This window comes from Xiphophorus couchianus, chromosome 8 (assembly GCF_001444195.1).
Source record: "Xiphophorus couchianus chromosome 8, X_couchianus-1.0, whole genome shotgun sequence".
In the NCBI taxonomy this organism is placed as follows: domain Eukaryota; kingdom Metazoa; phylum Chordata; class Actinopteri; order Cyprinodontiformes; family Poeciliidae; genus Xiphophorus; species Xiphophorus couchianus.
In genome coordinates, this window is record NC_040235.1 from 28,758,689 (window position 1) to 28,783,381 (window position 24,693).

Genomic DNA, 24,693 nt, shown 5'->3' on the forward strand with positions numbered 1-24,693 from the left:
CCTTTAAACCCTTTCTCTTCCTTTCTCCCTTTCTTTTCCTACCCTTTGGAGGAACAAAGATCTGCATGTTTTTGTTCATCCAAAGACATGCAGATCTTTGGAGGAACTTTTACCGAGATATCCTCCTCAGAAAAAATGCCTAATTTCTTGAGTAAATAATATCAAACTAGACTATTTGGGTTTCCTGGTACAGACATAACACTCATAACAGCTGTAATAAATACTGTTTAAATCAGAAGTCCTCAACCGGTCAACAAAAGAAAATGGCTCATTTGTAATATTCTTGTCTTTTAAATACTCTGATTAAAAAGCTTAACTTGAATAAATATCCCCTTGAGAAAAGAAAGTAGGCAGTTCCTGTTCCATTTATTGGACATGGTTTATAAATGGACACACACACACACACACACACACACACACACACACATACACATATATATGTTGAAAGTATAAAAAATACAAGATTACAGGATTTTCTAAACATTTTAGTGAGGTCTCTTATTGTTTAACATGATAAATAGAAATGAAGAAAACAAATCTTGCACAGCATTGTATCACTTTCACGGGCTCATTCATCAAGCATGTTGCAGTTACTAACATGTTAAAATGAGATTGGAGAAGAAAAATCAAATAACATGCAGCCAGTCAACTTTTCAAGATTTTTTTTTTTTACAGTACTTTATCTTAAAAGTAACTTTATATATATATATATATATATATATATATATGTGTGTGTAAGCCTCAGGTTTCATTGTACTTTGTTGCACAGATTCTGAGGACTGAGAAAGATATATCGCTAAAGGACAACAAATTGATCCACCTTCATTTGTGATTAATAAGAAATTTACATATTTGTGATATACTGCGACTTATATGTTTTTGTGGTGTCAGGTAAACCATATTTAGATAGAATATTAGCACTCAAACATACAATAAATTCAAGCCACACCCTTCTTTCCATTCACCTCTAGGATAAAAGAGGTGAATGGAATTCACCTCTTTTATCTTTTAGGATGCTACAAATACACAATTGACAGAAAAAATGAGGCAATATGGCTAAGTGGTATTATTAAACTTTCTACATTTTTGTACCTAATAAACAAATTAAAGACTCTGATTTGCTAAAACTAATAAGGATATCATACATGTAATAAACCTAGATCAGCACAAATTCACAGCTAACTACTTCTGTCCCTATTTCAGAAGTCTACCTTACAGTTACCATGCCAAAATCTGGCTCACTTTGTTCAAAGGACAATAACTCCTATAGATTTTGTGAAAATATCCAAAAAGACAACTCATAAAATTGTATTTCAAAGAAGTTGCATTACATGTTGGTATTTGACCAAGTTGAGTTTTTAGATAACTTTGACTATTCACAGTGTTTAAACTGAAGAGTACAGGCCAACACCTCTAGTGGGGCTTGTAACTGGCACCATTTTAACATCCATTCTGAAGGTTTTCAAGTCCAGGATTGATCTGCTAATTCTGCAGAGCAGAATAAAGAAATGTTATGCTGATGTGAACTTCTCTAAGTATGCCTTTAGACAGAAGAGTCCATGTTTTCAATAGAGTACATTTTCAAATCAATATAAAAGTTTGTGCCTTTTGTACTAGATATCTTAAACAGCACAAGATGTTTCTTTCTCGGTCATCCTTTATGTCTAATAAGAATTTACACTTCCATCAAAATCATTACTTTTCACACCAGTCTCTAAAGTCTCTATATATTTCTATAATAATATGTATGTATCATACATAATATAGCAGATGCTACACCTGCAGGAATGTGGTACTTAATTGATGAAATAACCTTGCATAGAAAGTGTTTGCGTTGCTAAGAAAATAATGTTTCTTATTTCCAGCATGTCATACCATAAAAGTTAAATATGAAAATATTTATGTCGTACTCACAGATCTAGACAGTCATGTAAAAAGGTTCAGGACAAAATAATAACCACTATTTAATTATCTGAGATATTAAAAAAAACAATATGTGAGTTTAGCAGTCCCAACCAAGGGGAATGTTTTGTAAACCAGGAAATGACTTGTGGATGACTTAAAGCATTTTATAGTGTTAAAATAAATAACTAATATATTGTACTTCTACACCTGATGAGAAATATTTTAATAATAAATAATACTGACCAAGCAGGCATGAATGTATGTAATTTCTACAGTTGCACTACACACAACTGTATACAGCTAGACCAATAGAAATATGTGCAAGAATTTGTATGTATTTCTATACACATCTATTTTCAACAAAAGGTGCTGTTAAATGATGTCATCAAGCAGATGTGGTGCACCAACCCAGTCCAGTGTTCTGGGCTCAGAGGCAGCCATGATCATGCACATAAACTGTTTGCCAGTCCTCTTATCAATTGGATAAATAGTTGTAGGTGTGAACCTTCTGTTGCTTTCCACAAATTCACAAAGCTGTTGATACACATTTGGGTATTCATGGCGTAGAAAAACTCCTCTCATTCTCAGTTCCCGTTGTATATTGATGAAACAGATTTCTCGTGCCTTCCGACCTTCCTCTCCTTCCATGTCAATATCAGCCGTTCCTGGAGGTGGTGTAAGGATCAGTGTTTCCATGTCATTCTCTTTCTTGTGAACCTTTCTCTCAGGACTAAAAGAAGCCAATGCAATTTTTGCATATTTTCTAACTGTAGGAGCTTGATTCCTTGGCGATGGCCCATCGGGCAGCTGGTCACCCACAGCAATGGATACATTCAAGATGAAACATTCGTTTGGGTCATATTCTTTACCAGCTTCTTGCAGCTCATTACAGTATTCCCCCAGGTTGTCCTTGAAGCTTTCAAGCTCCCGAAGAGACAGGTATGTAGGAGACATTGGTAAACTATTCAGGCCATACTGTAGGAAGCTACAAGATGAAGAAGGATTTGGAAAGCCAAGGAAGAGGACCCCCCTACCTCGAGAAAGGTAGCCAACCTTGGCAACACGGGAGAAGGCTTTGTGGACTTCAACAGTCTCCCGGCAGTGTTTTATAATATGCCGGCATGTGCTTCCAATTCTTCCATATAAGCAGCTTTCTTTATGTATGTCCCAATCCTCTCTACGGCAGTTCCGAGAGCAGTAGTAGGTGTAACAGCTGTGGCAGGATTTAAAATAAAGACAAGCATTGAATAAGGTCTCTGTTCTCCGGCACTTATTGTTGGAGCACATCATTGTATCATCCTCATCTGGACTTTGATCTGGAGAGCATTCCTCTGCGGTCTTCATTGCATCACTTGGCCCATCCATGTCACGAAAAACATCTGGATTAATTTTGATTGAAGTTGGCTGCTTATCCAGAGGCAGTGGTTCATCTGTATCTGGCTTTGAGCATTTTCTGGACAGAGATACTGCTTCTTCCTCATCAATTAACTTCTTTAATTGGTCCAAAATCTCCTCACTTGTTCGTCTACTGGGTGGCTTGTAGTCAGTCACAAGATCTGCTAGGAGCTCATCAAGCTGCTCAAGGCTTTGCTGAAGTGAGGCATTATCATGTGTCTTTTCTTTGGTTGAGTTATCAAAGTCGTGTAATTCTAGACCCTCAACGTTTCTAGAGTCAAGAATATCCCAACTTGCAGACCGTCCTTCAGCCTTGTTAAGATTTCCTGGCCTAATGTCATTATCAGTGATTGTTATTTCAGGAGTAACAAACCAAAGTTTGCTTGTGGGACTTTTTGACGTCTCTGTTGGACTTTTGTCAATAAGTGAATTATCAGACACTGATAAGGCTGCATAGCGTCTTGGTGAACTGGAAAGATTGACTACCACTGGTTTTGGTTTGTCACCTGTGGCCGTAGGCGGCTTCCTGGAGTCCAAAAGATCATCGTAGCTCTGACCTCTCTGTACAGGAAGAGGTTGTTCTCTTTCTACACGTGAGTTGAGAATGTTGTCCCAAGACCTGGAATAAGATTTGGAATCTGTACCTATTTTTTGAGGTTCTACACATGGATTGGTATACCATGGAGTTAGTACAGGCTCTTGCCGGACTCTGGTTGGAGTGATCTGCGACACATAGGAGGCTGGATTAGTAGAATAACCAGATGCATCAGAGCCATACCAGTCATCAGTTTGTGGTTGAGTGACTCTAGCATGTCTTCGACCTTCAGTATAGTATGCCCTTGCTGGAACATGGTGCTCTGGGGGGACTGCAAACATATCACTGGAATAATAAAATCGTGGTGGTGCTGTCTGAATTTGATAAGTTCTTGGATCATCACCATACAATATACTTGTGGGGGGTGTGCTTATGATGTATGGCCCTGGTTCATTTTCAGCATATGGTTTGGGATATCCTGACTGCACAGAGTAAGGGTGGGGCTCCATTTCAGAATAATATGGCCTAGTAGCTACAGCATGCACTATTCGAGTCCTTGGATCTTGCACATACTGTACTTTGGGACTGTATGTTTTACCTGGTGTGTAGTGCTCATCATGAAAAAAAGATCCTGGTTTTGGAGCAGGAGCAGTCACATATCTGGCTACATCATCTGCATAAAAGAAATTAGTTGGCACATTAGGACTGGAATGAGCTCTATGTTCTCTACCATAATAATCACTAGCAGAAGGCATTCTTTGTAATGGAAGCTCCATGTGTTGTAGGTAAGTATTTGGCATGCTTCGGGAATATTGATAAGCTTGCCTACTTTCTGCACCCATTGAGTCAGTGGGAGTTGGAGTTCTGGAGTAGGAGAAATGACGTGGCACAGTCAGACTTCTCCCAGTACTGTGATGCCTCTGCCAGGGTATTTCCATTGCAGATGTTGTCTGTTTTCGACCTGAATGATGTAATGCTGCATCATCGGGCTTGATGTCCACTCGACACCTAACGTGGGGGCTAGTTGCTGATTTATCTAGACTTCCATCCTCAAATTTATCAGAAGCATAGTGTGGTGAATATCTACTGCTGTCACCAATTTGAGGCTGCAGCTTAATGGGATGTACTTCATGCATATGAGTCCTTGTTGCTACATAAGATGACTCTCTAAGTGGGGATGCTTCAGCTCTCCAGCGAGAATCTTTTGGAACCCTTTGGGACTCTCTTCCTTTCCTTCCTGATGGTGAGTAACCTTCAAAAGTCACAGGAGTGAGGCCAGTCTGAACACGAGAGGCACTTTTTGACCTGGTCCTTCTTTTATTTTCAGGGACAACTACCTCACTTGCCCTTTCTGCAGCCACTGATTGAGGAGTTAATCTGTGACTGAAAATGTCTGGAGCAGAAAAACGGTATCTCTGGTGGCAACCCAGGGCATTCCAAGCAACATCTGGGTTGGCTGCATGCCTATCAGCTTTTCTATGTGGGGACTCCATTGAGGACTTGTGTGATTTTGGGTACTCCAATGACTTATAGTCAAAGGTTTGACAGTGCCTCTTATTAACTTTGCTTTGACTGTCCTCCACTGTAATGCAATTTATAAAATCACATTGTTTGGAGGGTTGCAAAGATTTGTAGTGGGTAGATATAGGAATCACTTTTATGTCTTGATGCACAGTTGATACCAGTATATCAGGTGGATCTGTGCGTGTCATCTTAAAGGGATTCCTTTAGTTTTCTCCATGAAGTTGCCTCAATATTGTGGTAACCTAAGGAGGCAAACAAACAGACAATCATTTTTCTTTCTGTTTACGTTAGATAAAGGACATGTATTAAAAGACATAAACATGCTTTTAAATGTATTAAAAGACATTTTTTATGCTTTTTATTAAAGCATAAAAAATAAATTTGTGACAAAGTGAACGATGTGAAAAAGTGATTGCTCAATCAAGAAACTGTGGTGAAATTTCCCAGGAGTGACTAGCAGACCAAAATTACCCCAAGAGTACAGCAGCGACTGCAGGCCTCACTTGCGTCAGTTAAGTTCAGAGATAATGCCTCCATCATAAGAGACTGGACAAAAATAACCCCATGGGACAGTGGTAAGATGAAAACCACCACTGAGCAAAAAACGTAAAAGAGAAAGACCCCATTAAAGCTCTTCTCATTTTTTCAGAAAGATCTTGATGATCTAAAATAAAACAACCTCTTTTTAAGAACTGAAAAGGATGCAAATCCTGAAATCACTGGCTATCCACAAATCAGGAGAAAAACAGTTTAGAACAAAAATGGCAGAGAAACCCTACCAGCTTCCACTGTGAATACAGACACCATTGTAGTTAGATACTTAATTCCTCATAATATTGCTCATTTAATCATCATTTAAAGATCATTTAAGTCACCACAGACAACAGTCAGCAGACAGACAAGATCATTGCAGATCAACGCCCAGGGAAAAGGGTCCTAACATCTCTTGCATGGAGCTCTTTATGGAGTGGCTGACGAGCTCCAATACATTTTCAACTGAGGTAGCCAGGTAGCGCTGAAACACGAAGAGAGAGAGAGCTCATGAGGAGAGCTCCTACAGGTCAGTAACCAGAACTCACAACCACAGTAACATTTCGGTCAGTGAGCAATAAAAGCAGTTTATCATGATCTACGTATTGTCAAGATTGCACTGCAACACAGAAATACTGGAACTAGATCCCCACCCCCAGGAAAACCTAATTCTGCTTCTGTTTTTTAAACTCTACAGTTAGACAAATCCCTCTTAGCATTTTATCAAAACATAACAATATATTATTTACATATAAAATTACCTTTTATATTTTGATGCTGTTTGTAACATGCTAAACTGGATACAAAGAGAAGATTTGCATAAACCGACGAGTCACCTTCAAGAGTTGGGTACTTTATATATGAAAACTTGTGCAACTTGTGTTAGTCAAATTCTTCCTATTTATAGCATGCTACATCTCATTGTTTTACTCAAAATAAAGACTAGTATTAGAATTAGATTGTGTTTCAGGCAGAAAGCTGTGCTTTGTTGGTGCTTGTTGACCCACAACTCTACAAAGAAAAAAGCTTTCAAGAGAGGATCCAGTTATTGGTTCTTTGAGTCCTGGGGAGGATATGAAACTGTGTTATTCTGGTTCCATGAGCCTGAAGAAAATGAGTCTGACATAGTAAGCATAGTGTACAAGAAGTTAGAGTGACATAAATTCTGTATACTTCACTGCACTGAAGTATGTTTTTGTGTTCCTGGAAACAATGTTTTTCATAGTAGCAAATCTAGTAGATGCTTAACAATTGTTGCTAATAATAATAATAATTAATAATAATAATAATAATAATAATAATAAAAGTTGCCTACCACTCTGCGTATTGATATATAAATGTGTGTGTGTTTCTGAATGTGATTCTAGTGTCAAGCGCTTTAAGTAATCAAAATGATTGGAAAAGCGCTATATATGTTTAGTCCATTTACCAATTTATGAATAACAATAATAATTGTTGTTAATAATTGTAGCTCACATTATGTGTACTAAGAATTAGTTGTGACCCATAATATTCACATGTACTAATTTATTTTAATTTATTAATTTATTAATCTATTAATTTATTTATTTTAATATATTTCTTTGATTGAAATATATTCAATCAAAGAATGATTACAAAAAAAACAGCTCAGATCCAAATGACCATAAATCATCTGGTCTTGAAGCCCATAGGAGATGTGATGCCAAACACAAATGTTGTGTCCTTTACCTTTGCTTATGCCAAACTCTAATTTAAGACAAGAATCTTGTTCAAACTTTGGAAGTCTGATTTTTATTTAGAAAATGAATAATTAAAAAAATAAGAATCACCCTTTTCTTAAGCTGCAGTCACATTGTTTTTGATTTTGGCATGTGTACTGGCATATCAAGAAACTTTTCTTTTATAGATACAGGTGTAAAACATTGGGCATGTTTTGTGAACTATTATGTATGTGAACTATTTTTATAGTTTACAATCTTACCCTCATATATAACATGTGTAATGGGACAATGACCACCCAAAATTGACTGGCCACTTTTGCTTTCAGATTGACTTCCTGTTTGCCTCAGACACAATCTGGATGCTAAGGGCAGTGCTTCGACCGACATTGCTGAATTCTGTTTTATTCTTCTTTCACTTCACACAGTGAAAATACACCAAAACTACTCTGTAAAATGTTTACCGCCTATTGGACCAGTAGATAGCACTGTTTTGCAGTTTGTATGCACCATTCTAATAGTTGTAATGTTCTATCAGCCGAGGTTTAGATTGGCAGGATGCCAACCCCACTGGGGTTGTGGGATTAGGTCATTAGAGGACCGTAATATCTTACTAACTCCAGGGTTTAGGAGTTTTATTTTGCTTTTGTTTGAATAATATTCAGTGCATGTTGCTTGTTGACTCATAAAGAAGCTCAGAGAATAAAGTGAGTCCAACCAAAATTAAAGGTAGAGAAACTATTCTTTGTTCATAAAGTGTGGGTATTCAGAGGGCAAAGGTGAAACAATTCTATGTTAAATTCCATATATATTTGTACTGGTAAAATCAGTATACACTTTGATGTTTAACATGCAACTTAATGCAGTAAAGCTTTAAAACAGTTGATTTAGCCTGTCTAGTACACTATACCTTGGTTATTTTCATTGAGTGAAGGACGGTAATGTGAAAAAAGTAATGTGTAAAGTTAATTATTACTGGTGAGAAAAGTAAACAAGGTTTATTAAACAAAAGTAATGTAAAGCATTAATATTGTACAATATAAAAGGTTTGTTGGTTAACAAAAAAATGAGATGCAATCTGGATGCTAAAGGCAACGCTTTGGCCATCATTACTGATTCCTGTTTTATTTTTCTTCAAATTATGATCATCACTGTTGCAGCAGTCCTGACACTGTTGTCAGGACTATTTTATTGAAAATGATATGGTAATAAATAATATGTCTAAAATAGTTAATAAATTCAACAATTTCTTTGTTCTTTCTTGTTGGTCCAAAACTAGTAGAAGAAATACAAGATCCTGTGAATGTTAATATTGTAATAGAAAAAAATGTTTATACAATATTTGTTAAACCAGTTAATGAAGGTGAAGTTATATTGTTAACACTGAAAAAACATCCTCTGATTATGACATTGGTAAAAAAAAAAGTAATTGAGAGGATTTCTAACATTCTTACTCATATTTAGAATTTATCTTTATTAACTGGTCAGTTTCCCAATAGTATGAAAATTGCTAAAGTTATTTACACTGTATCCAGAGATAAAAACCACTTCACAAATTACCACCTTGTTTCTCTTTTTCTACAATTTTCCAAAATCCTGGAAAAGCTATTCAACAGCAGACTGGACTGGGCTTCATGGGAGGACAAGTGGAGGTGGCTGAGGAATATAAATACCTTGGTGTTCATCTGGACAACAGACTGGATTGGACTCTGATGCTAATTAAATTCTGTCATTGTTGCCTCAAAATATGTATCATTAAAACTGATCAAAAACAATGAGTTTTCTTCTTTTCTACAGGGAAGTTCTTATGCCTTTGAATTTAGTGCCATGATTGCCATCGGGTAAAAACTGTTTTTTAGGCGATTTGTCCTGGGTTTTTTTTGCTCTGTATCTCTTGTCTGATGGCAGCAGCTGGAAGAGACCATGGCCAGGGTGTGAAGAGTCATTTAAAATGTCCAAAACTTTCTTGTGGAGCCTGGAAGTGTAAATCTGTTCCATAGTGGGGAGGGGGCAGCCTATGGTTCTCTCTGCTGCCCTAACAACCCTCTGGAGCACCTTCTTGCCACAGATGTGCTGCTGCCGTACCAGACACACAGACTGTACGTGAGCACACTCTCTATGGAGCAGTGATAGAAGGCCTGCAGCAGGTCTGAGGGGAGACGGTTCTTCTTGAGTATTCTCAGAAAGTACAGTCTCTGCTGTGCCTTCTTCAACAGCTCCTTGGTGTTGGTGCTCCAGGTTAGCTTGTCCTCCAACTCCATGCCCAGAAACCTGAACACTGGGACCCTCTCCACACAGGTCCCACTGATGGTGAGAGGCTGGATGTCCGTTTTGTTCTTCCTGAAGTCGATCACCAGCTCCTTTGTTTTGGAGGTGTTGAGGAGCAGGTTATTGACTTTGCACCACTCTGACAGCCGCTTCACCTCATCCCTGTACTCCAGCTCCCCCTTCCCGCCTGAGATGAGACCAACAACAGTTGTGTCATCTGCAAACTTTATGATCTTGTTGCTGAGGTGGTTGGAGACACAGTCATGAGTGTAGAGGGTGTAGAGAAGTGGGCTGAGCACGCAACCCTGTGGCGATCCGGTGTTCAGGCTCAGAGCAGTGGAGGTGTGGGGGCCCAGTCTGACCCTCTGAGAGCGACCTGTTAGGAAGTCCAGGATCCAACTGCAGGTGGCTGATGGGAGCCCAAGGTTTGCTAGCTTGGACACCAGACATTGGGGAAGTATAGTATTAAATGCTGAGCTGAAGTCCACAAAGAGCATTCTGACGTAGCTCCCCTGCTTCTCTAAGTGGGTCAGGGCAGCATGAAGTGCAGTGGATACAGCATCCTCTGTGGACCTCTTTGCTTTGTAGGCAAATTGGAGAGGGTCCAGCTCAGCAGGCAGGCCAGCGAGGATGTGACTCCGCACCAGTCTCTCGAAGCACTTCATGATGATCGGTGTGAGTGCCACTGGGCGGTAGTCGTTCAGGGTGTTGATGTTGGTTCTTTTCGGCAGGGGGACAATGGTAGAGGACTTTAGGCAGGGAGGGACAGTGGCTTGAGACAGGGACTGGTTAAAAATCTTTGTGAAGATTCCAGCCAGTTGGTCTGCACAGTCTTTAAGCACCCGTCCCGACACACCGTCAGGTCCCGCAGCCTTCCTTGGGTTCACCTTCCTCATCACCTCACTCTCCTCTACTCCTCTACACTCTCCTCCACATATCATTTGATTTGAAGATATTATTCTAGGAAAAAATCTGGTGGGTGTGGCAAAATACGTTCACAGCAGCCCACAGAGCTATTAAAACAATCAGCCTCAAGTTTTCATCAAGGATAATGAAATTTGGTACACATATCTCAAGACCTGCAAAGAAGTCTCTTGAAGCCATGATCCAAATCTGGCCATTTTGATCCTCTAATACAGTTTACTTTTCCTACAGATTCCCATTTAAAGACTTAAAAATTTCTCAAACGCTAATAATCAAAAGCTATCAAAAACGTTTTAGTAGTTTTTATCCATCCATCCATCCATCTTCTTCCGCTTATCCGAGGTCGGGTCGCGGGGGAAGGGAGGCCCAGACTTCCCTCTCCCCGGCCACTTCTTCCAGCTCTTCCGGGGGAATCCCGAGGAGTTCCCAGGCCAGCCGAGAGACATATTCCCTCCAGCGTGTCCTGGGTCTTCCCCGGGGCCTCCTCCCGGTGGGACGTGCCCAGAACACCTCACCAGGGAGGCGTCCAGGAGGCATCCTGACCAGATGCCTGACCCACCTCAACTGGCTCCTCTCGATGTGAAGGAGCAGCGGCTCTACTCTGAGTCCCTCCCGGATGACTGAGCTTCTCACCCTATCTCTAAGGGAGAGCCCAGCCACCCTACGGAGAAAACCCATTTCGGCCGCTTGTATCCGCGATCTCGTTCTTTCGGTCATGACCCAAAGCTCATGACTATAGATGAGGGTGGGAACGTAGATCGACCGGTAAATCGAGAGCTTCGCTTTTTGGCTCAGCTCTTTCTTCACCACGACGGACCGGTACAACGCCCGCTTAACGGCAGACGCTGCACCAATCCGCCTGTCGACCTCCCGCTCCCTTCTTCCCCCATTCGTGAACAAGATCCCGAGATACTTGAACTCCTCCACTTGGGGCAGGACACCCCCCCTGACCCGAAGAAGGCACTCTACCCTTTTCCGGCTCAAGACCATGGCCTCGGATTTGGAGGCACTGATCCCCATCCCGGCCGCTTCACACTCGGCTGCGAACCGCTCCAGCGAGAGCTGCAGATCACGATCTGATGAAGCCAAAAGGACCACATCGTCTGCAAAAAGCAGAGATGAGATCCTAAAGCCACCAAATCGGATCCCCTCAACACCTTGGCTGCGCCTAGAAATTCTGTCCATGAAAGTGATGAACAGAATCGGTGACAAAGGGCAGCCCTGGCAGAGTCCAACTCTCACCGGAAACGAGCCTGACTTACTGCCGGCAATGCGGACCAGACTCTGACACCGGTCATACAGGGACCTGACAGCCCGTATCAAAGGGCCCGGCACCCCATACTCCCGGAGAACCCCCCACAGGGATTCCCGAGGGACACGGTCGAACGCCTTCTCCAAGTCCACAAAACACATGTAGACTGGTTGGGCGAACTCCCATGCACCCTCCAGGACCCTGCCGAGGGTGTAGAGCTGGTCCAGTGTTCCACAACCAGGACAAAAACCACTCTGCTCTTCCTGAATCCGAGGTTCGACTATCCGACGGACCCTCCTCTCCAGGACCCCCGAATAGACCTTGCCAGGGAGGCTTAAGAGTGTGACCCCTCTGTAATTGGAGCACACCCTCAGGTCCCCCTTTTTGAACAGGGGGACCACCACCCCAGTCTGCCAATCCAGGGGAACTGCCCCCGATGTCCATGCGATATTGCAGAGTCGCGTCAACCAACACAACCCTCCAACATCCAGAGCCTTAAGGAACTCCGGGCGGATCTCATCCACCCCCGGGGCCTTGCCACCGAGGAGCTTTTTAACCACCTCGGCGACCTCGTCCCCAGAGATTGGAGAGCCCAACCCAGAGTCCCCAGGCTCCGCTTCCTCAATGGAAGGCATGTTGGTGGGATTGAGGAGCTCTTCGAAGTACTCTGCCCACCGGCCCACAACGTCCTGAGTAGAGGTCAGCAGCACCTCTACTCGGGACAGGGTAGGGTAAGGGTTAGGGTAAGGGTTAGGGTAGGGTTAGGGTAAGGGAACACGTCCCCTACCTCCCCGGGACGTGTTCGAAGTTTTGCCAGAGATGGGAGTTAAAGCTCCGTCTCACAGGGGATTCCGCCAGACGTTCCCAGCAGACCCTCACAACACGTTTGGGCCTGCCAGGTCTGACCGGCTTTCTCCCCCACCACCGGAGCCAACTCACCACCAGGTAGTGATCAGTGGACAGCTCCCCACCTCTCTTCACCCGAGTGTCCAAGACATACGGCCGCAGATCCGATGAAACGATGACAAAGTCGATCATCGAACTGCAGCCTAGGGTGTCCTGGTGCCAAGTGCACATATGGACACCCTTATGCTTGAACATGGTGTTCGTTATGGACAATCCATGGCGAGCACAGAAGTCCAGCAACAGAACACTGCTCGAGTTCAGGTCGGGCAGGCCGTTCCTCCCAACCACGCCCCTCCAGGTCTCACTGTCATTGCCCACGTGAGCGTTGAAGTCCCCCAGCAGAACAAGGGAGTCCCCAGGAGGAGCACTCTCCAGTACCCCCTCTAAGGACTCCAAAAAGGGTGGGTAATCTGAACTGTCGTTCGGCCCGTAAGCACAAATGACAGTCAGAACCCGTCCCCCCACCCGTAGGCGGAGGGATGCTACCCTCTCGTTCACCGGGGTAAACCCCAACGGGATCCCCAACGTACTCCCCGAGATGGGGAGCAACAAGTATGCCCACTCCTGCCCGACGTCTCTCACCCTGGGCAACTCCAGAGTGGAAGTATGTCCAGCCCCTCTCAAGGAGACTGGTTCCAGAACCAGAGCCATGCGTTGAGGTGAGACCGACTATTTCTAGCCGGAACCTCTCGACCTCACGCACTAGCTCTGGCTCCTTCCCCACCAGAGAGGTGACATTCCACGTCCCAAGAGCCAGTTTCTGCAACCGAGGATCAGACCGCCAGGGTCCCCTCCCTTGCCCGCCACCCATCACACAGTGCACCCGACCCCTTTGGCCCCTCCCACGGGTGGTGGGCCCATGGGAGGGGGGGCCCATGTTTCCTCTTCGGGCTGAGCCCGGCCGGTCTCCATGGGTAAAAGCCCGGCCACCAGACGCTCGCCATCGTGCCCCCCCTCCAGGCCTGGCTCCAGAGTGGGGCCCCGGTGACCCGCGTTCGGGCGAGGGAACACCAAGTCCAAGGTTTTCCTTCGTCATTGGGGTCTTCGGGCTGCGCTTTGTCTGGTCCCTCACCTAGGACCTGTCTGCCTTGGGTGACCCTACCAGGGGCATGAAGCCCCAGACAGCATAGCTCCTAGGATTATTGGGACACTCAAACCCCTCCACAGTAGTTTTTACTGTGACAAATTTGCCACCTTATTTTTAAATAAAACTGCGAAAATAAGGGAAACAATAAACTCCTCTGTGACTGCTGTTGGGAAACAATTAACTATGTTTTCCCCTAAACAGAATTTACCTTTGATGACCCACTTTAACCTGATCACTCAAAAAGATTTGAGTTACACTTTACATCATATGAAATCATCCACCTGTTCCCTGGACATCATACCTACGAATTTATTCTTAAAGGTCTCAGAGGTTTTGGCTCCGGACCCTTTACAAATAATTAACAAGTCACTCTCCTCTGAAGTCTTTCCTCAGGCTCTAAAGACTGCGGTAGTTAAACCACTTCTCAAAAAGCATAATCCTGCTCATCAATTTTAAGCAATTATCGACCAATATCAAACTTACCTTTTTTGTCTAAAATACTAGAAAAAATTGTTTTTCAGCAGATAAATGGCTTTCTGGCCCTGAACAACTGTTTTGATGTCCATCAGTCAGGCTTCCGTGAACATCACAGCACTGAAACGGCTCTTGTCAAAATATTCAATGACCTCCGTCTAAACACTGACCGTAATAAAATGTCAATATTAGTTTTACTTCACTTGAGTGCTGCATTCGACACAGTCGATCATGATATTTTATTATCCCAATTAGAAAATTGGGTTGGCATTTCTGGTATAGTACTCAGCTGGCTTAAATCTTACCTGTCTAATAGAATCTTTTGTGTGTCCATAGGCAATTTTAAATCCAAACCGAATGAAATTATATATGGAGTTCCCCAAGGTTCCATCCTGGGGCCGCTTCTTTTTAATATCTATATGCTTCCATTAATTCAAATTATACGAAATAATAAGATAGAATACCACAATTATGCCGATGACACACAGCATCATAATCCTGACTGTAATCTTTCACCAGGGGAAAGTCAGGTTCAAATACTCACTAAATGTATTGAGCAGATTAATGTCTGGATGGGCCAAAATTTTCTCCAACTAAATAAAAATAAAACTGAAATATTAGTGTTTGGAATAAAAAAGCATAGATTAAATATAATCACCCACCTTCAGTCCATTGGATTAAAATGCTCTGATGAAGCTAAGAATCTGGGGGTGATCATGGATCTTGATCTGAACTTTAATAACCACATCAAATCTATCATAAAAACATCATACTACCATCTAAAAAATTGCTAAAATTACACGACTCATGTCCCCACAGGACCCTGAAAAATTAGTTCATGCCTTTGTTTTTAGTAGACTCCATTACTGAAATGGAATTTTTACTGGATTATCAAAAAAAGCAATAAGACAGCTCCAGCTTCTCCAGAATGCTGCTGCAAGAGTCCTAACTAAAACAAAAAGAGATCAACATATCAGTCCAGTTCTAAAATCTCTTCACTGGCTGCCTGTTGCTCGAAGAATAGAATTTAAAATCTCCTTAATGGTTTACAAAGCACTTCATAATAGAAACCCAGACTACATTTCTGATCTTCTTCAACCATATATACTGTAATGGTCTCGCTATCTCGTGTCTTGAACCAACGCTAACCATCAGCCAAACTCCTTTCACACGAGTCAGGATTTGTGAGCTCCTCTTTATTTTTCATGTAGAACGGAGTGAAACTGCGAAAACAAACAACTCAGAATAAGCTCAAAGCAGCTAATAGAAATGTTTCAGATACAGTTACATAAGTACAAAACAACGCTACGTAATGGTCTAAAATATCTTAACAGCCTGCTAGCAATGACGTAGCAAACAATCGACTCGCTCACATTTATCTTCAGAACCAACATAAATTCAATAGACAACTCACTCAGTCTTACACGTTAACACAAACGCCCATTCTGAACTACAAGATGTCACTTAAGGCATTGCCTCGAAGAAACCGAACAGAATGCGACACCCACAACAGACACATCCGTCCATCTGCTCCACCGCTAGACAAACAAACGCACACTAAGCAACATAAAAGTAAAGCATTTCCCAAAACGTCCTGCAGATGGCAGCAATGTGTCATACAAAATAAAACACCCACAGTTCACAGTTTACAAGACAACTTACAGGACATATACCACTCAGACCTTTAAGATCATCATAATCAAACCTTCTAACTATTCCGAGAGTCAGAACTAAACACGGTGAAGCAGCTTTTAGTTTTTATGCTCCAACACTCTGGAATAAGCTTCCTGCTCACTGTAAGACTGCCCCTACCTTGAGTTTATTTAAAACAAGTTTAAAAACCTTCTTATTTGACGTTGTCTATTCTTAAATTTTTGTTTTTTTAACTATATTCAAAATAGTAATGTTTATTTTGTTTATTTTTAATCTGTTGTATGTTGTTTTTAACTTTTTTGTACAAGCACTTTGAATTGTCTTTGGCTGAAAGGTGCTATATAAATAAAGTTGCCTTACTATGTTAAAATTGGACATGAATGAACTGTGTCAACCCACAAACAGACACTGTTCATGATATAAGTGAAACTGCATCTAGTAGCAGATGTCATATTCAAACCCTACAGGAAATCTTCACTAATCTTTCGCCACCAAAAAGGAAGAGACTCAAACTTCTATTAGGAAGGTCAGATTTCAGCCATTTTCAAGTCTTCACATCAAACTGGAACTGAAAAGAACTGAAAGTAATTCAGAAGGCTTGCTAAAAGTTTTAATTATTATTAGGCCCAAGCAGTTAAGTGCAGCAAATGTGTATTGCAATTTAGTGTTCATTTTTATTATGCTTCTGTCAAATTAATTGCCTTTTTGAGTCCTAAACATATATGAAAACTCACCAAACTTGGCGGACGTATAAGGCCTGGGTGAAATGTATGTATTTTAAGGTCATCACAAAAATCAGTTGAAAGAGACCGTTCCGTGGTCAATTGGACTCTCAATGAGTAGGCGGGTATAAACCCAAATGCCTAATGTGGAACCATACCAGAGATATGGCAAACATGACACACCAATATGTCTTGTGCTTATCACAGGAAGTGACTGGGTTGACAGATGTTTTTCTGTCAACCAGTCAACTGAATGTGCTATGTAACACCGTAATTGTACCGTACCATTTTCTTATCAACCTACAACTGACGAGGGCCCATGAACAGTGCTGTATTGGTCGGTTGTATGGGTCATTTTTACAATGGAAACAGACAAAACCGGTATACTGTACCCCACTGATCTTCAGCTGTAACAAAACAAAACATATGAAAGAGACACATTTGTAGCCTAAGGATACCTTATGGTGAAATGACAAACGCATATTAAAGGAGTTCAACAGGAGTAAAGTAGGGAATAGATCAATGGCCAGTGGAATGAAGAGAAAATTACTGACAATTGCTAAACAATTGTCAGTAATTGTTTACCAACTGTAAACAATTACTGACAATTGTTTTGTTGAACAAGCTTGCAACAAAACAAGCTTGTAGCATGTTTGTGGGAATATGTTCAAAATATTCTTTATTTGTGCGTTGATGTGTTGTTGATGTCTATAGTCACCTACCAGTATTGCATGTGTTATTATTTAAATTTTTGTTGTTTTTATTTCCTCTTAAGATATGACCAAACTGATAAGAGATTTCCAGTGAACCCTGACTGCCAAAGGCAGACATGCTTAAGAGTACATACTGAGAGTTTTTATTTACGCACATTTAAACCTGGGTTGTAATGATTAACCAGCAGACCCTATATTGTCAGATGGTTGAATAGCACTGGCTCCTGCCCTAATTTAATGTGAAATATTTCTGCATGGCCCTGTTCTACAGCATCCAGCCTCTGAAGAATCCAGCCTCTGCAGCAGTACCACACTGACGGCCTGCAGTCTGTGAAATAAAATAAACTTGAGCCGCCGAGCGCAGACATCGTCGTCGCATTGAGGCGCTGAGCTTGCAAACGCTGCGCGTTGGGAGTACTGCATGAATAGCCGCTGCCCGGAGCCAGAATCCTGATGAGGATGATGTCAGTGTTCTAAGATGGGAAAACAGCTAGTAATGAGCCGCCTGATTCTTCACCGCTTTACTGCATGCTCAGAGCGCAAAGCTCGACACTCACTGCACGCTGCAAATGAATTCAGACGAATAGATTGTTGCATATTTAAGCCTGCCCAGTTCACACCGTGTTCATCATGTAATGACAGATAAATCACTGCACCAAGAATAACTAAATGCCGCAGCTGCAGAAGATGGAAAGCTTCACGTGATCAGTCACCGCACACATCACAGTGGGCTTACAGCACAAATATATATATATAAAAAATGAAGCTTCAGTCTTACCGCATTAATCTCAGCTTTTGCTTGTCCATATTTTGTCAGGCCAGAGCGCAGGTGTTCTCCCAATGACGACATCTGATATGTGCACACGGTGAAACTGCAATGTGCACCTTATTAGTCAGTCAGACTCCAGGGGAGAATTCTTCCTTTCGTCCTGATCTTACATCGCTAGTGAATCTGCGCAACACAGCTGCGCAGACCCGTCGCAGCGTCCGCGTCGATGTGGCCGCAACCACAACCCTATCCTCCCCCCTTCCCTTCTTCCATTCCGCCTCCATGATAGCAGGCGCTTATGACAGGGAAATCAGTTTTGTGTAATATTTTTTTTAGGAATGTTGACTGGTATTCTTTAAAACATCATTAAAATATGAATTACTCTTTCCATTCAGATATAAATATTTCCTTCTGTCGAACATTGGCATTCAGTCCCAGTTCCATGGAGGTCTGAAGACATGCATGGTGGTGCATGTCTTCACCATGAGAAATTTTCATTTTCTGGAATTTTAAAGGCTAATACAAAAACACTTGTACAAATAAGAAGTCCGTTTCATAGACTTGTTCTAGACCAAATTTACCATAGGGATCAGGGCGGTCGGTGCTTTTTCATGGGGGCAATTAAAAAAAAGAATGAAACAAAAAACAGGACAATATTTCATCATTTACCTGTTTTTTGTTTCATTCTTTTTTTAATTGCAAAAAGCCACTTGTGTCAGCCTCTGTCTAGCCTATTGGCTGCAGGGCTGTGTCTGGTGCATTTTGTTAAAATGTTTTCCTTCATTCTTATAGCTTGATTGTCATGTTATCCAAACTGGCAATGCACATTAATAAAATAATATTGACCATAGGACACTGTATTTATAAAAGATAGCATTATTCCTACACAGAAAGACCTAATAAACCTTTTTAATATAGAAAAAATAAACTGCATTTACTGTTACACTATGATTTGTTTTTAAAATTGTCATTCATATTATATCAGCTAATAATTGCATGTGATAAAACATATCCAAACTCAACATCCTTAGCAAATAACTATCATGGTTTACCATAATAGTGGACCAAAAACACCATAAGAAACTGAGGCAATCATAGCTAAATGTTCTGTACCGTGTTTGCCTTAGGAGATGATTAAGGGATGAAGAGACTTTATTCTTATGAATTACTTGTTACATTTCTTTGTCTCTAAAGTTACAGCCATCTAAAATTAGAGATGGTTTTTACGAGTAACAACTGAATATGTAATCATGCATATAATTTGCCAAATCACAAGAGGAATTGCTTATAAGACTATTAAATAGAATGTAACATTTAATGTGTATTTTTTGACAAATCATATTGCCATCTTGGAAATGTGGCAGTGTTCACAGAGCAAGTTGTGTTTGTTGTTAAAAAAATGCAAAGTATTGAAATAATTTTTGTTTTACTCTACGGAACATGTGAGAATACATTACATTTTGCTCTGTGTTAAACAAGTCATAAAAAACCCACAATGACTTTGGAAAGCAAAAAATATCTATTTAAAATACATTTAAAATACATTTGTTGTTGTTGTTATAGTTGTACTTTTTAACAGTACAAATGCCTAAACAGTGACCGGTTCGCCATTTTGGATGTCGAAGTTGCGACACACTCGAACACGTGTTTACTTTGATTGAATACACACTTCATGGAGGGGCGTAGGATGAAAGTATTGGGGTGCATTATTTTGAACACGGCTGCGCGTGTTCAAAATAGCGTCGTACTGGCTTCATTTGACTTCCTACAGACTTCCGGGATGTTCCTACAGTGCACTCTAGTGGTGGTAAATTGTAAAGTCTTAATTTCCACTAGGCTACATTTTCATTAACAAAGAAAATACTCCTACATCAGTTCAGCTGTTTCTCTTTTGTGTATCTTCTCTGTCTTCTCAAACCTCCAGTCGGTTCTGGCAGATTTTTGATTGTACTGAGCCTGGTTTCGGTTCTGTTGGAGGTTTTTTCCTTTGAAATGGGAGTTTTTGCTCTCCATACATGCTCAGTATGAGGGATTGCTGTAAAGTCAATGACACAAAGCAAGCGATTGTCTACTGTCACTACGTGTTCATCCAGGAGGAGTGAACATGACACTATGGGGTGGACCTTGCTTACGCTCCCCTCTCTCACCCTGTCTTTGCTTCTCTCTTGGCAGTATTACTTCTTTGTCTTCAATGATAAGATTAGGTTACCCCAACTGCAAGTGATACAGCTTCATAAATATCTTGCTTTTCATGAATAATTAGCAAGTTTGCCAGCTAAAGTGAGCATGTGTACAGAAATAGGCTGCAGGCAGGTAAAGCAGTCACTGTTTATGGAGCAGCAAACCAAAGATGGATATTTCTGTTCTGCCCAACAACAATCACCCTGAAAAGTTTCTGCAGCTTGATGTTGGCATTTTGGATACTACCCATGGCATGTTCCAGGTTGGAGCATTTGTTTCCAGTCAGAGACGATGGCAGAACCGGGTCTATTTACAGGTATGGAGCAACAGAGCTACCATTACTCTACAGCATGCTCTTTCCGCACAGTGATTTTGTGTGTAATATGTATTGTTCTTATGAATGATTAGTCTTTCTATACTTTAACTAATAAATATTTAAATATTTGTTAAAGTATAGAAAGGCTAAGCTTGCATGTAATTGCATGAGGTCAGATGCAAGCATATTCTGATAAAACAGTAATTTAACAGAGTTCTGTTGTTGCCTCAACTACATTAAAAGGTACAGTTTAGGAGTTCAAGTTTAGGTTACTTTGTAAATCTGCAAAATCTACAAAATCTGCAGTGTTAAGATTTTATTCTCAGAATAATTTTATTCTTAGAATTCTTTTATTATTTCTTTTTTTTCCTGACAGCGGGAACAAACAACCCAACATGGAAGAAAAATTCCTCCGTACTCAGAGGGCAGTCCTGTGGTGCTTGTGGACAGATATCTGGAGAAGCATATAACTCCAGTAACTCTGAAGTATAACATCAAAAGGAATCCTCTTTACATGGATTTAAAATCCATCGACACGGTGGACAGTGGCGGAAGATTTAAGCCTTCCTGGACCATCAAAGAATATGACACAAAAACTATCCATGGCAACTTAGATTATTTGAAGGTATTTTGCAGTTAATGACAGAAAATAAGGGATTTTGTAGCCTTTATAATCATAAACTACTGTATATGTTCATTTTTAACAAAGGCAATAAAAGGTCAGCTCATTTGATCAACCTTTAGAACATTTCCACCACTTTGAGTCAGCTTTTCACCTGTGAACCACATCTAAATGTTTAATTAGGAAGCAACTTAGACTTAGACTGACTTTATTGTCATTTTGCATCCACAGAGTGTATACAGAACGAAATTTCGTTGCATACGGCTCAGGACAGTGTTTTGAGGTTCCAATGTTGTGAGGTTACTACAGAATAAAATAAAATACAGTATAAAATATGAATATAAATATGAATATAAAATATAAAGTGCAAGACTGACAGTAAAATGGAAGTTCTCGGTAACACTTCATTTGACGGGGTGTGCGTAAGACTGACATGACACTGTCAAAGTTAGCATTTCAATGGACTTTCAAGGCAAATTTTAGAACAATTTTGCATTAGAAGTGTCATTATTTACTGAATGTCACTTCATGACAACAGTCATGAACATGGGTGTGCCATAGGTTTTCGATTTCTCCCCAGACTTACTGAAACAGTGCCAAAAGAACCAACAACTCTGATGGCTCAAATTAGCATCCATTCTTCAATTGTAAATGTGGTCTTTGACCGTCAGGCCAGAAGGTAGGAGTGTGAATAGTCCATGTTGGGGGTGGGTATTTATGATACCAACAGGAGATCAGATCTCCTGTAGGTAATGCTCTTCAGTCTAGTTTTGAAGCATACATGAAGTGTTTTTGGAGAGATGTGACCTTTTGCAGCTGATGTTGTGCTGCATTATCCAGTCTAAGTCGAAGTCTAAGTCTAAGGGACAATTGTGCAACTGTGAGATGCGTTGAGGCCATTACCAGGGTACTTATAAGGTAATGGCCTTATTTACAGAACAAAAGCAATCCTTCAGGTCATTTGGCCTATCTCTAGACTGCATAGGTAAATGTCAAAGTGGAGTCAACGTGGACTAACTCCAGCACTTCTAGTGGTAGTGGTTAGCGCGACCCATATTTGGAGGCCTTGAGTCCTCGACGCGGCCGTCGCGGGTTCGACTCCTGGACCCGACAATATTTGCCGCATGTCTTCACCTCTTCTGTTTAATGTAGATGGCTTGATTTAATGCTCCTTTGAACCATTCTCAGTCCAGATGTGCATCAAATGTTTAATGTTTAGCTGAGTTTTTAAATTTTTTTTGAGCATAAACCAAAAAAAAAAACTAAGCAAGTGCAAAACTTGTCAGATATGTAAAATAGACGGTTTAAAAAGGAGTTGGCAGAAGTAAGTGTATATTATTCCACATCCTCAATTAATTATATCATCTTCTTATATCATCCATCCTATTGAGGTTGGGGTGCTGGTGCCTATCTCCAGGTGAGAGGCGGATTCACCCTGGACAAGTCGCAGGGCAGCATAGAGACAGACAGGACAAACAATCATGCACGCACACACACACACGCACACATAAGGAGAATTTAGAGACCAATCAACCAAGTTATGTCTTTGGACTGTGGGAGAAAGTCAGAGTACTTGGAGAGAACCCATGCATGCACAGAGAGAACATACAAACTCCACACAGAAAGACCCCAGAACTGGAATTGAACCCAGGACCTTCTGAGATAATGTCCAATTACCTTGCATTTAAACAGTTTGAAGCCAAAAGGTGAAAAGTTGTCTATGTTAAGATGATGTCTCAAGACAGCTATAGCCTGTGAGACAAGAGTCAACTAATCTACAATATGACCTTTAGAAAGAAGGCAATGTAATCTTTTTAATGAAAATTTGGGGATAATTCATAAACATAAATAACATTTCTTTTTATTTTCAAACTGAAATAACATCTCTAAACATAAATCGCAACCCCTTGCCAAAAAGGATAAATTGTTTTCCTTTTTGCTTCTGTTGTTCGGTTGGTTAAAATTCCCAGGAAGAAATTACTATGAAATTAGTAGAAAATCACTGAGAAAATGACGATTGGTTTTCACTTTTTTGTCCCCCAATATAGGACACAAAAACACCCAAGGAGTTGGACTTCTGGCTTGAAGACCTGTACACTCCAGGATTTGACTCTCTGCTCAAGAGAAAAGAAGCAGAGCACAAGAGAAAAAGACTTTCCAAAATTGTTCTCTCAATAATTTTGCTGATTTGTGCTTCTCTTATCGTCATAATAGTGCCTATTGTAGTTTTACAACAGAGCTGAATTGGATGCAAAAATCGTGCCATAATCTGCGTCATCTACTCTAAAAGACAATAGGGGCTGTCAGTGATTCAGTGTCCAAACTATCTACCAATAAGATCAAAATCATTACCTCAAAAATATAAAATATTTTTGACTATTTTTACTATTTGTAAAAATATAAAATATTTTTGAGGTAATGATTGGCTTTTTTTAATCATAAAGAATATGGGTGATTGTGGTCCTACTTGCTATGAAATTAAAATAAAAATTTTGTAAAACATCTAGTCATACAAAACTGTAAAAGGCATCTATCTGCATTAAACTTACACACCACATCTTAGAGGAAATTACATTTTTCTCAAAACTAAAACTTATGGACATTTTAAAGTTTTTGAAGGTCAGCTTGCTGCAATCTTCTGAAAATTTTGCTCCTGACTGAAGGATGAGTGAATATGTTATTTTCAACAGGTCATATGTAAAATGATCGTACTTGGCAAAAATGACAAAAGCACACAATACATATTATATTGTAAAGGATAATGGAATCTATTCTAGTCTAAATGTTTTATTACTGGCATGCAAGAAAGGCAATGGTAGTCAACTTTTCCTCCTGCATGTAGGATGAAGAGTTATGTGCTTTAGACAAACGCATAACCAATGCTTATAACGACTAATCTGGCTGCCTTCATTTTAAAAGGACAATTATTATGCAAATTTCTATTTAAGTGTCATAAAGATAACATTTTTTGCTGTGCTATTAAATTCATAGATGATATTGGGTCTCAGGGCTCTTTGAATCACTATAATTAATTTCAGAGAGCTGGTTGATTAGTTTGTATGGTAAGCTCAATTAAAGGAAATCTGCTTAAGAAGGATGTTCCACATTATTAAGCAGGCCACAGGTTTCAAGCAATATGGGAAAGAGAAAGGATCTCTCTGCTGACGAAAATCATCAGATAGTGTAGTGCCTTATGACAAGATATAAAAACATTAG

General features: G+C 40.6%; 2 protein-coding genes across 4 annotated transcripts; one reads left to right on the forward strand and one right to left on the reverse strand.

Annotated features, from left to right (window-relative positions):
* Positions 1 to 344: 344 nt before the first annotated feature.
* On the reverse strand, positions 345 to 18,917 carry ajm1 (apical junction component 1 homolog). Of its 3 annotated transcripts, none has more exons than XM_028026586.1 (3): positions 18,368 to 18,917; positions 4,665 to 5,601; positions 345 to 4,508 (listed from the first exon to the last, which is right to left on the reverse strand). In XM_028026586.1, the coding sequence occupies exons 2-3, from the start codon at positions 5,545 to 5,547 to the stop codon at positions 2,278 to 2,280; spliced, it is 3,114 nt and encodes a 1,037-aa protein (XP_027882387.1). In that variant the 5' UTR covers positions 5,548 to 5,601; positions 18,368 to 18,917; the 3' UTR covers positions 345 to 2,277. The 3 variants fall into 3 exon arrangements, with proteins under 3 accessions (XP_027882387.1, XP_027882388.1, XP_027882386.1); XM_028026587.1 differs by lacking the exon at positions 18,368 to 18,917 and having other exon boundaries at positions 345 to 4,023; positions 4,434 to 4,508; positions 4,665 to 4,755; XM_028026585.1 differs by having other exon boundaries at positions 345 to 5,601; positions 18,368 to 18,916.
* A 1,176-nt stretch (positions 18,918 to 20,093) lies between these two features.
* minar2 (membrane integral NOTCH2 associated receptor 2) lies at positions 20,094 to 23,847 on the forward strand. Its single transcript, XM_028026060.1, has 3 exons — positions 20,094 to 20,906; positions 21,232 to 21,480; positions 23,526 to 23,847. The coding sequence occupies exons 1-3, from the start codon at positions 20,709 to 20,711 to the stop codon at positions 23,718 to 23,720; spliced, it is 642 nt and encodes a 213-aa protein (XP_027881861.1). The 5' UTR covers positions 20,094 to 20,708; the 3' UTR covers positions 23,721 to 23,847.
* The last annotated feature ends 846 nt before the right edge of the window (positions 23,848 to 24,693 follow it).